This window comes from Odontesthes bonariensis, chromosome 6 (assembly GCF_027942865.1).
Source record: "Odontesthes bonariensis isolate fOdoBon6 chromosome 6, fOdoBon6.hap1, whole genome shotgun sequence".
Classification (NCBI taxonomy): domain Eukaryota; kingdom Metazoa; phylum Chordata; class Actinopteri; order Atheriniformes; family Atherinopsidae; genus Odontesthes; species Odontesthes bonariensis.
In genome coordinates, this window is record NC_134511.1 from 38,558,175 (window position 1) to 38,570,512 (window position 12,338).

General features: G+C 40.9%; 1 protein-coding gene across 1 annotated transcript in view; it reads left to right on the forward strand.

Moving 5' to 3' along the window:
* kiaa0825 (KIAA0825 ortholog) overlaps nt 1–12,338 on the forward strand; it is a 124,236-nt gene that overhangs the window by 26,971 nt on the left and 84,927 nt on the right. Inside the window, exons 10-16 of the mRNA XM_075468746.1 lie at nt 650–927; nt 2,244–2,394; nt 4,319–4,509; nt 6,593–6,799; nt 6,909–7,016; nt 8,706–8,845; nt 11,448–11,627. Coding sequence (XP_075324861.1) covers nt 650–927; nt 2,244–2,394; nt 4,319–4,509; nt 6,593–6,799; nt 6,909–7,016; nt 8,706–8,845; nt 11,448–11,627 — 1,255 coding nt within the window. The remainder of the gene's footprint in view (nt 1–649; nt 928–2,243; nt 2,395–4,318; nt 4,510–6,592; nt 6,800–6,908; nt 7,017–8,705; nt 8,846–11,447; nt 11,628–12,338) is intronic.

Below are 12,338 nucleotides of genomic sequence, written 5' to 3' on the forward strand. Positions count from 1 at the left end.
CCACGCAGGTGGGCACATTTACATACATTTCTTTTTTATTTTCATTTATCTCAACTGAAAGTTGATTTTAAAACCTGGACCATTCCTCTGTGCAAGCACACATGTTACTATTCCCAGGTGCCCTGGTCAGAGAAAGGTAAAGGTCCTATTTACCTTTCTGCCTGCCTCCATAACAAATGTGAATAAGTCTAGTTTATGGCACAGACGGTTTGTAGAATAAGCTCTAGGTCCTTTATAGTGCTGAAGCAGCTCTCTCTCCCTCCCCCCTTTTTACCTTACCTTTTATCTTTCCTCTCACTGCGTCTGACCCTCTGCCTCCTTCGTGCTTTCAGAATTTTTTGACCAAAGAATGATATACTGGTCTATCCTCAGTTTTTGCTGAGGGCATGTCTTCATACATCTGTATATTACATTTGCACTGATCAGTGTTTGCTTTTCAGTTGTAATGGTTTCCACAATGTTTAAAAAAAAAAATGCCTGTCATACTCAGCTCAGTATCAGATCTCTCTCATTCCAACAACTCTCTGCAAATGTTCCATTATTTACATCTATTGAGGTCTCTTTCTGATGTTTCTTCCTCTCAACTGACAGATTTTCCTTCTGGTGTTCATATAATCTTTTCTCATCTTTTCCTTTGCTTTCCCCTCAGTTCTGTGGAGTGATACTGACTGAATTTGATGCCTTACTACCACTAGCAGCAGCCTGCAGGGACAGTTCTCTCCTGGGGGTGCGATCAAGCTTTGTTGAGGCATGTGGCAGAGCAGCATTTGCTATGCTGGGCCGTTTGCAGGAGAGGGCCTTGGAGGTACCCTGCTCTGCACCCCTGAAGAACTTGCCCGCTATCTTGGCAACTTGCATTTACATACAGCAGCGGCTGGAGCATTACAGTGCCAGGCTGAAGGATTCAAATACCACTGCAACTAAAATGTAAGAAGGAGGTGTCAGCATGTGTGTCTGTTGGTGGGTATTGTGGCATGGGAATGTGATAGCATATTGGCTGCTATGTGCTTATGTATATGTGTTTTATTGGATGTTAGTGAGTATATACATCTGTTTAAAACAGGGATGATGTACAGGGATGTACAGACCCAAAGATGTTAACTGTAGTTCATTAACCCATTATGACCTGATGCAAAAAAATATACATATTTATCGACATAAAGACAATAAAAGCAGAAAGCTGAACTTCAAGTTGGGCATCTTAAAATGTTTTTTTTTTGCCTGTTTCTAATGTCTTCAGAGGCTGAACAAGAGAAGATTTTAGCAGTTTTAGGTTTTCCAGAAAACCCTTAAGATTTTGAAGGCTTTTTAAAAGAAAACCACTGGTCATAACAGGTTAAGCTAAAGTAAAATGATCACTTCTGTGGCTACAAAAGCTCCTCAACCCTCTCATATTTCTTAAATGCTTTTGCCCTGTCACCATATGCATTCTTGTTTCCATCATTCGTCTTTTTTTCTTGTTTCACTCAGTTGTTGCAAAATTCCTTTTGATTTAACAGCATTTACTGCTGAAAGCTGCTGAAACTGAGCGCATCAAATACTAACCAGCGCTACATTACAAACAATGGTATCACACACTGAAACCGTATACCACAAGCTACTCCAGCTGTGTTGTGTGTTGTAATCTGATTTTTACCCCTTGTTTGACATATGGTATGATAAGAGTTATAAGATAAATGGTATGAAAGCAGTGGATCAAAGAGATCACGTCTAAAATTGTTACAAAAGACAACAAAAGAAATATGCCAAAAGATCATTTGAGTGAAACTGTATTTTTTTGGATAAATGGGAGAGAATCACATACTTTTTAAATTGCTAACAGATGGTAATGACACAAATAATGGCTTTACATCTGGTGACTTTATTGGCTCCCAAAACCCCTTAACCTCTGCTCTCTGCAGATCCCCTCTAAAAACATCACCGCTGCCCAGTTTGCCCATTTTTGGCTCTGTGATCTCCTTTACACGCATTTACATTTTCCTCAATCTACACTATTTAGTCCCGCTAGTTTTAGAAAATGTCATATTGAACTTTGGGAATAAAAGTAATGATTTTACCTCATATTTGTTTGATAGCTGCTTGAATACACATTCATTAATCATGCATCTCGATTACAGGATTGTGCGCTGTTGAACTCTTGATCCGAGTATGCTTGTTCTTTTTTCTTAATGTGCTTAGTGCATTATAGATTTTATATTTTATTTCATGACCTTTAAGGGTGTGCTACATTCCTTTGTGCCTAGACCTCTGACTCTGCTGCCTGTCCAGAAGTACCAAGACACAGCGGAGGCTTTGAGAGAACAGCTGACCGGCTACTGTACCCAGGTTTGTCTCACCTGCATTCTTCAGGACGCAGAGAGTCACGACTGGGCTGACCCCAAGCCATTCTATGAGGTAAAATGTCCTTACATTCCCTTTAATCTAGTTGGCTACATTTTTTTTCACACCTACAGCTCATTCAAATTTCTGAGTTTCGTTTTATTGAATATATACCACTGAAACCTGTTTGAGTGTTGTTTGTTTACCCCCAGTCGCAGATAATACTGCTCTAGTATTGTCTGATGTTGATTTCACTCATTTCATTGTAAGAAGACGAATTTCTGATTTCATGTTTCTTAGCAAACTTGTTACATAGATTTTGAAGAACTCTAGGTAATATACCCTAGAGCATTCTCACTTCTTCTTTTCATTCCCACAATACACTTTTACCTCCCACTCTCCCTCCTCTATCTGAGCTTTATACTATGAGCTTCCTGAGAACATCTGTGGCTTCCATGCTGCCCTGGAGGCTCTTGGGATTCTGTTGTCTGAAGTCTGCAGTCTACACTGGGACTGTCTGGAAACGGCATAGGGCCCCTAGAACTCCCTTGCCTTCATGCCCTTAAACCAATCTAAACCTCTCCTCTCCCTCTTGCTTCATCCTGCTTTTGCCTTCCCCCTCCCTCTCTTTGTTCCTCTCTCCTTCCATGGGTCACTAGTGTCAGACAGGCCTGCTGCGTGCAGGTGTGTGCTTTTGTTCAACCGTCTCTGTGTAGATTTGTACAAATGAATGTTTAAGTGGGTGCGCAGCAGCATCTCAGGTTGTGGATTTAATTTGTTGTGTATAATGCATGTATGTTTCCATTTTTTTATGTTTGTGTAAGCTGCGTATGTGTAGATGTACAGATTTAGTTTCCACCTCCTGGATTTCCAACTTGTGTCTTGGCTCTTTCACAGCTTAGGGCAGTTCCAGAGAGACCCTTTTTCCAGTCTGCATTTTATTTAGGTTGTTATACAGTGACATATGAATTGTTATTGGCAGAAAAATGATTGATATGTTTCTGTAAAATGATTGCATATGAGGTCAGTTATGTTGATCAAAGTCAGTTTCAAAAACGGCTCTGACGAAAGCCTTTGTCAGGATTTTGCCTTCATAGCCTTTGGAACACGAAACTTTATTTCATGTAAAGATAAAAAGCCTTGAGCCTCTGAGTTTCCAAGTTCCTTCCAATCCCAGATTCATTCCTCACTCTTGCCAAGCCATCATGCCTAAGTAGGAATTTTGTTCACAGTTTATCTGACAAGTTGAATGAAGTTTCGCTTGCATGAGTCTAAACACATTTTTAGTTGGGGATGCTTTTGGTTTGGACCTACATAGAGCCTGTTCAAGTTCCTCATCAGTGACTGGTACTTGAATGGCAGGCAAGGAAAGAAGAAAGACATGTGGCAGATGAGATAAAAGTGGAAAAAATGAGAGGCGATTTCTCCGACACAATAAGTTGAAGACAGGGAAGTTAAGGAGATCTGGTTGACTCAGTACCCCTGACAACCTCTCTATCAGTTAATGGCTGAAGGTTAAATATGGTATGATGAGGTTTGAGTGGATGTAGAAGACTGAATGACTCGACACATTTACAACAAAGCAGCAGGATGCCATGGTAATAATCTCTCTCTTTTCTGTCATTGTCTTTATTTTTTCTCACTCTCACTTGTCTTTGCTCACTTTTTTTCTCTCACCTTTTCTTTCACCTTCTGTATGTATGCATGAGCATGTGTATGTGTGCAAGAGACTCTTCAGTTCATGACTTTGAAGCAGTCCAAAATCCCAGTGGGAGAACAATCCCAGGTGCACAGTGCAGGTGGCTTGACCACTAAGATATCCTGGTGTTGACAGACTTGTCTATGTCTCTCTCTTTCTTCCCCCTTAAGTTTTTTTTTCCCCACACCCTCTCTTTCTCTCCTTCTATATTTATCTTCTCTCTGTGTTTTTGTTTCACATCATAATATATCTTCATCCGAAACTCCCTCCCTCCCTCCCATCCACTACTTTCGTCAACAGGGCGAGCGTTGTTCCTTCTCACTGCAGATGTGGTTCTACTTCCTGTGTGGGCTTCGCAGTGACCTGTGGGCGGTCCTTCCAGCAGAGTTGGCCAAGGATGTGCTTGGACAGGTGCTGTCAGAGACTTTACAGCTGCTGGTGCAAAGATATGCCAGGGTCCGTGCCTCATACAAGAGACACCTGCAAATCAGGTACTTTATCGTGTGTGGACTGTTGTTATGATAATATGAATGGAAGTATTGTTATGTTTATGTTATCTTAGAATTAGTTATTTTTGTCTGATAGTGCAGGCGTCCCTTCACACATCAGTGCTGTTGCACTGCCATGTTACTATTTTATCTCACAGTGGACAAACCAGTTTCATGCTATAGACGGGGCCTTTTGCAGAGTGTCTGCAACACTATAAGTCATTAAATCCTAAACATTTCTCCTTTAAAATCTTGATGATATTACATCATGTGAAAAAGATAACACAACCTAAGTCAACTCTGAGGTTTTACATTTCAGAACATAATATGATCACAACCTCGACCTCAGATGAACAGCAACACATGGCATGTTTACTGTGCAGACAAGCTGCAGAGGCCACATGTGAAATACCACCTTACAAATCAATAGTTTGTAGAGTTACTCTTAGCAGCAATAACTTGAAGTAATTGTTTTGTGGATGACATAATCAGTCTCTTCCATCGACATGGATGAGTTTTGGCCTCTTCTTCTTAACAACTTCAGTTCATTGATGTTTGCAGGCATATCTTTCTTCAGAGCTCTCTCAAGGTTCTGTCACAATATTTCATACAGGTTGAGGACTGAACTTTGACTGGATCATTGCAACATCTTGAACAGTGTTTTCTATGACATTCTGTTGTAGATTAGCTGCTGTGCTTGGGATCAGCATGATCCAGTTTCATCTAAGTTTTATGTGTCAGACAGATAGCTTAACATCTGACTATAATAATTTGGTATACGCAAGAGTTAATGTGACTATAATATGTCTAGGTCCTGTGACTCCAGAGCAAGCCCAAATCATCACTACCCCACCACTGTGCTTAACTATTAGTATTAGGTGTTTGTGCTGATGTACTGTGTTGGTTTTCAAAATGTGCATTATGGCCAAAACATCTTCCCTTTGGTCTTGCCTGTCCAAAGGTCAATGTTCCAGAAGTTTAGTGGTTTATTCAGATGCAACTTTGCAAACCTTAGCCTTGCTGCCATGTGCTTTTTTGAAAAAAAATTAGGACCCATCTAAGTAAGCCATACTTGTTCCGTCTTTTTCTAATTGTACTGTTACTCTGAGATGTAGATTTAGCAGTTTCTCTGCTCCTTGAACACTTTGTCTTTGGGCTGACCTTGCTGGGACATCAACTACTGGGAAGATTGACAACTGCCTTGAATGTTTTCTATTTGTGAATAAACCTTCTTTCTTTAGAATGATGGACTCCAAATAATTTTGAAATGGCCTTATTACCCTTCTCAGAGTGATGGGCAGCTACAATTGCATCTCTAAGATCATTGCTGATGTCTTTCCTTGTTGGCATTGTGTTAAGACCCACCTAAATGCTCCAGACCTGAAACCTGCTAAAACGTCTCCTTTTAGATAGGCGGACACCCTTGCCGATGATCGGTCAAAGTTGATTTGGTTTGTAGCACCTTGCTGCTACTTATTTTTGTTCATCTGAGGCTACATGTGCCGTAACTCAAGACCCAGTAAGGACTAGATTTTTAACCCACTCTGGCTGCAAATCAACAGAGATAATGGGATCGTTATTAAGTCTATTAGTGTACAGTTAAAGTTTGTAGGCTGAATTGGTCAGGTGAGGTTGATGTGTGTTTATTGCAGGTCACTTGTTCAGCGTGGCATACGCCTAAACGGATGTCTTTTCAAACTTCTCGAGGTTTCATATGTGCATAGCAGTCAAACGAGAATCTTATGCTACTTCACCTCCCTGATATCACTCCATCTCTGTTTCTCTCTAATAGGGATTTAAGCTAGGATGGAATTTTTTTTTAAAAAACATCAGCAGCATCTTTAATCAGTTGGGCAAATAAAAATATTTATGGGCGTTTTAAAATTAAGAGCAGTGGGTGGGTGTGACATCCAAACACAGGACACTTAACTTTCCAAGCGTTAATTCACAATAATGTTTTGTTATCTTTGCAAAATAGGCTCTCATATAATGATAGAAATGATAGTTTATCTACATGTGTTCCAACTAACACTATATTTTCTGTTTTCATCAGTACATTTTTTCTTTCTCTTGTCCTATATTTAAGATGTGACATCACAGCAGTGTTGCTGTATGTGGAGCACCTTATGTGGAGTGTGTGGGAGAGTCCTGAGGCCATGGTGCTGTTCAACCCCTCTTCAGAAATTACCATTATAGCAGGTGGTTCTGACTGGCCATACCAAGTCAACAGCCTGTGTGATCAGCTCCTGACAGTCCTCATTATTGTCACAGCACCATTATCTTTGCTATATAGGTTGGTACCATATGCACTGTGTTTGTTTGATTTTTGCCTTTAAATGTAGTAAAAAATGTGTTTTTTCAGTGCTGTGATTTTCTAAAGTAGCTTGCTATCATATCTCCAGGGCATTTATGATTAATGCTTCAAAGGAGTCTACATCACAACCCAACAGCCCTGTTGTACGCTGGCTAAATGCTATCAAGCCTGACCTCTTCACAGAGCAGGCCATACGGTATGTAAAATACAAAATACATCCAACATACCATCTGTCACCCATCATACAGTAGGCACACCCACAGTTTGCATGTTCACAAACAAACACAGATACACAAGCTCTGCTAAGTTCTACCAGCTCCCCCTTTTTTTTATATACAGAACCATATGTAACTGTGTGTGTGGAGGTGCAGCTGCATACTGTATTTACAGATATATGACCTGCTGCTAAGGCTTCAAGCTAGAGTTGCCGTGGTAATGTTTCACAGATGGAAAGTGAGAAAGAAAAAAATAAACTACCATCGCTTCTGAAACAGAGTTAAAGTTGATAGTTTCTGAGGGCTTTACACTGGAGGCATAAACAGGCTACATAAGCATGTGTGTACATTTGTGTCCGGTTACGGTTGTGACCTTCACTGTGCAGTCAGTCACTCTTGCCTCACCCTTGTTTCCACCCTCCTCCCCTCTCATATCTCTCGTAGCCAGAAGTGATGTCATTGCATGCTGATGGAGCACAAATCAAACCAACCCCTACTTTTCTCTCCCAAGTATTGGAGACCTGAAATTAGTTTATTTTTATGGCCTTTTTATTTCTTTGCTCCCACGTCCTGCCTTCATGCGAGATTGCCAGGTGGCTCGTGGCCAGGTTCACAGGTCCTCATCTATGCCCGATCCACTGTGGTCCAAACTTTCCCCAGTCCATTTAGAGAACACCAATTGTTATTTGAATGAAAAAAAAACAACTAAAACACAAAAGATGTTCAATTGTATGTCAAGCATGGCAGGCTCCGAGGAAAGCTTTTGAAGTGGTGTTGTCTGTGTTTTTATATTTTGCCACTTTCATGCTCTGCGTTTTTCTGCTTGTCTTTTCACACGTTTGTCTTTTTCTCGCAACTGTGTGTGTCCTGGTCCTGTAAACTGATGCTCTACTGTAGCTGGGTAGATTTATCAGAGCAGTTAAAAGAGGATTTCTTGTGGATTTGCAGATCCAGTGACATCATAAATTGTGCTGTCAGACTGAGCCTTAGTTTTTCTTCTGTCAAGCAGCGGGGTGCAGCCTGCTCTAGTCCTTTGGCTTAAATAGAATGGTTAATTTCTGGGCAGCCACCCCCTGTTGTGCCTCTCGCCTCCTTGCTCTTAAGACAAACCCTGTCCACTCTTTCCATTAGATTTTTATTGAGATGTATAAAGTAACGTGCAGGCACACATGTCAGCATGCGCTCACACTGGCACACACACATAACTACAAGCACTGGCTCCGAAGCACATACACACACATGCAAACGCTCCTACATTCACACTCCAAGGATACGGCTCATTACCCACAGCTGGCTGCAGCCTCTTGGTTATACAAAAGATGTAGGAGGGGGGTATTGCTGTATATTCATGTATTTGGCTGTCTCCCAAATGTTAATTTGCTTTTAGCTGGCCAAGATTAGAGCTAATTCCTTCCCGGTGCACACTATGAGTGAGCAAGAGTGAGGGCATTTTGAGACCGAGCTTATATCTGACGTGAGTGACGCTGAAAGAGGTTACCATCGTAGCTATTCCCCAGCTGTTCCCCCCCAGTCTATCATCCAAGATTTCTGTCTTCGTGTTTGACTTATGAAGTCTCTTTCCATCTTTGTTGTCTCTTGCTAAATGGACTTCTATCTGTACACTCACCTGACACTGCAGAACTGTCAACTTTTTTCATCTCTTCTCGCAGAAATGGCCTTTTGGGCGAGGCAGCCTTGGCATGTCAGCTGAGGCTACTGACCTCTGACCCAGGATGCAGTCCCAAGTTGCTTCTGCGAATACTTCTGTACAGAGACTGTCACCTGCCTAGAATGCTCCTGGAAAATTCTTGTGAGTCCTTTCTTTTAAAACTTTACATGAACTGGTCTATGGAAATGTATGAATGATGCTGTCTTTGTGTGCATGTGTCCGTCAAAGACACTACGAAGAACTCAAAGATGGGGAGGCCTAGCTGACTGTCTTCCAAGAGAATATTAAAGCCACTTTATGTCTATTTGATATTTGATAATACTGGACCCATACAGCAGATCGTATAGGGTACATATGTGAGGAATGTTTATTAGTTAATTATGGTGCTCCAAGTTTCTAAGCTATGGAGACCTTGATGAGCTATATACATTTTATGAAGTTATCATCAGCATCTTTGCTACCATCATCATTTTCACCTTGGTCATCATCATCTCTAAATCAATAGAGCGCAGTAATAAACACTCAACAGACCCAGGTGGTGCACACGCTTTGACCTTTAAAGATTTTCTCTTCCTTCCTTTCTCTTCCACACGGCAACAGTCTAACCTTTAAAGACTGTTGTGCACTCGCACATTAATTCACATTATAGCGACCTCATTAATAACAACTCTCACTGTCATGTTCTCTCGCTTGGTCTGAGTCTGACTCTGAGGCTCTGCAATGCTTTTCACTGCACGCTGCCGTAAATCAATGCTAGAAGCGCCGATTCTTCCGTGTTATCGTGGTGACGGGGTAATTAACCAGGATGCAGACAGACGGAAGGGACAGCTTGACAGAATGCCTTCATTGCCATAACCCACTGCACCTCTCCTCACAGTGTGTGTGGGACCTGTCTCTGCACTGTGTTGATGAAAATTCTATTCTCAACTCACTCATAGATAACTGAGACAATTAATCCTACTTCAGATAGACTCTTCTGTTTAACTCAGCATAGTTTACACACATAAAATCAACATGCTTTTAAATTCTAAGGTTTTAAAAATGGCTCCGCATTTTTTTCCCTAATATGCTAACCTCGTTTTAACACTTTTAAACCAGTTTTGGGTTTATGTCACCATTTATTATTGTTACTTTTGATTATCTGAATCATTAACTTTCTAATTTGTTCACCAGCCAACTAAATGACCTTTGCATTGTCGTTTGATTCTAAAATGTTCTTCCTACCCATTATTAGAAGGCACGCTACTTCTGGTACACACGTGCACATATGGTCTTTTTATTATCTTCAGCATGTCTGCTTCCAATTACAGAGGTTTGCAGAAAGGGCCCTTGTGGCTGGTTGACCGGTTGTCTAGAAGATAAACAGGTGTATGAATTGGCTGAGTATCAATGTTGGATAAGCGCAGAGAGGGAAGGAAATAGAAAAGAAACAGAGAAATCAAAATAGAAACTAAACATATTGGGGTTATTGTGTGCTGAAGGAGCAGTGGAAACTCCACAGAGATATGCCAGCTCACTGACATCTGTTTTTCTGAAGTCATCTGCTGCTCAGTAATGGGATCATTATTAAAAGGCACCAAGTTAACCTGCCATGCTCTCCAGCACCCCAAGTGGAAATTAATGTTAGTCACCCCTGTTTCCTTGGTCCATTGTAGCCACAGCAGTGATATCCATAACAATCTCCCCTCAAGGACCAATTACCAGACTGACAGCGAACAAGATGTTAGCATAATCCACATAATAGCTAATAATTGTAGATCAGGTTGGTTGACCACTTTTGAGTGCACATGTTAGTTTGTAAAATGGCAAACACATAAACGAGGAGATCAGTTTTCCTAAAGACTGAGTGGTATCAGGGCTTCCTACCTGAGTATTTTTTAGGTGTTTGATCTGTCACTGTAATGCACAGTTAATTTCACTTTGTCGTTCTAAAATAGTCCCAAATTAGTCTGAGGGGAGTCATACTGCCCTCCATCATGCCACAGCACTCCCTCATTGACTGCTGCACACACACACTCTCCTATACAAATAGCTGTCATCTCCCACACAGCAGACTGACAGACCACTGGATGTCTGCCACCTCTGGAGCAGTGGGCCTCTCCTCAGCAATCCCTGTCAACTAAACACACACATATTCTCTCTCACACACACACTTACACTTATAAGAACACAAAACACATATATAGACATCCATATGGGTTTTGCACACGCACATCTCCATCTTCAGCCCTGTGCACAGACAGCAGCCCCCACAAGGACACCCTGTCAAAACCTCTTCCTTTTCACTTCCTGTCTCCATGTACTGTGGATCCCACAGCCAGGGGCTTTGAAATCTGTTTCTTTTTCAGTTTTTTTTTTTCCCCATCTAGCACAGATGTGGTTTTTCTTACCCCTCTATTCTTTACCGTCTTTTGTTCACCCTTTCTGTTAACATGTGTCAGGCTGGGCAGCCTTGACATTTTCGAATGTGTTTTTGTTCACAGAAATCAAGATGTTTCATAGCACAGGGTTTTACATCTTTTCATACATAACAGCATAGAGATGATATTTCCAGAACTATAGTTAAAAAAACTATACACTCACCTACACTCCCTTGAGCGTATGTGTGCACATGAGTAAGCCTTTTAATCTCTTTTTGCATCTTATTGTTTGTATGTGTCATGTCTTTCGGGTATATCAAGATTTTGTAAATACATTGATGCTTTTCGGTAGGTTTCTCACCAGCTTCACTGTGTGTTTTCAGATTTTTGCCAGGAGAGTGGCTTAGAAATGTCTCCAGAGAATTGCAAGGCAGGAGATGACTTCATAGTTGCTTTGTTCAGCCTTCTCTCTTGCCTGAATTATGTTCCCAAGGCCTTGACTCAGGCCTTCCAACCTTACTTGGAGAGGGCACACATATGGGAGCATCTATACACACTGGCAGGTAAAGTAGCAAACTTCTGTTTTTGTGATGTTGTGGCTTAGTGGTCGATATAAAAACAGTTCACAAAACTTTAGCACTTGTCTGTATTCCAGCACTGTGCTACCCTGCATTATAGAAAATACTGTACTTTTTGAAGTACAGTTTAGCTCTAAACATTTCAGTTGCGAAATAAACAGAATTGTGAATTGAATTTGTTTGTTTTATGCAAGAAAATAAGTCAGGATAAAGCAGCAAATAATATATGTTTTGAGTTTATTATACCACAGAGATATATGTTATTGAACACCAAGACAAACAGGACGTTTTCTAGACAAACAGACAGCTGATATGTGAAATGACAATATAGAACACTGCAGATACAAAAGTATTGTGGTCAGTTTCCAGCTCTAAGTTAGAAACAAAAATATTTAGTTTAGTCTTTAGTGGACATGCATGATCCTCAGCATGGCTATGTACAAACTCAATCCACTGAGGGTTCAGTCAGTCTAGTTGCTGCAGTGGCTCTCTTTTGAATATGCATATAACCCTCTTACATTCACTGTGCTGCCTTTCAAATTGGCCCTTCAGAAAATAAATCCATGTTGTGTAACCACAGTCAAATTAGTCCTCCAGTCCACTGGGCATGAGTCTGATTCACATAGACGATTTGTAGCCAACTAACATCTGCGCTGCCAACTTTCATCTTTTCCCTTAACAAAATCAAACCAATTT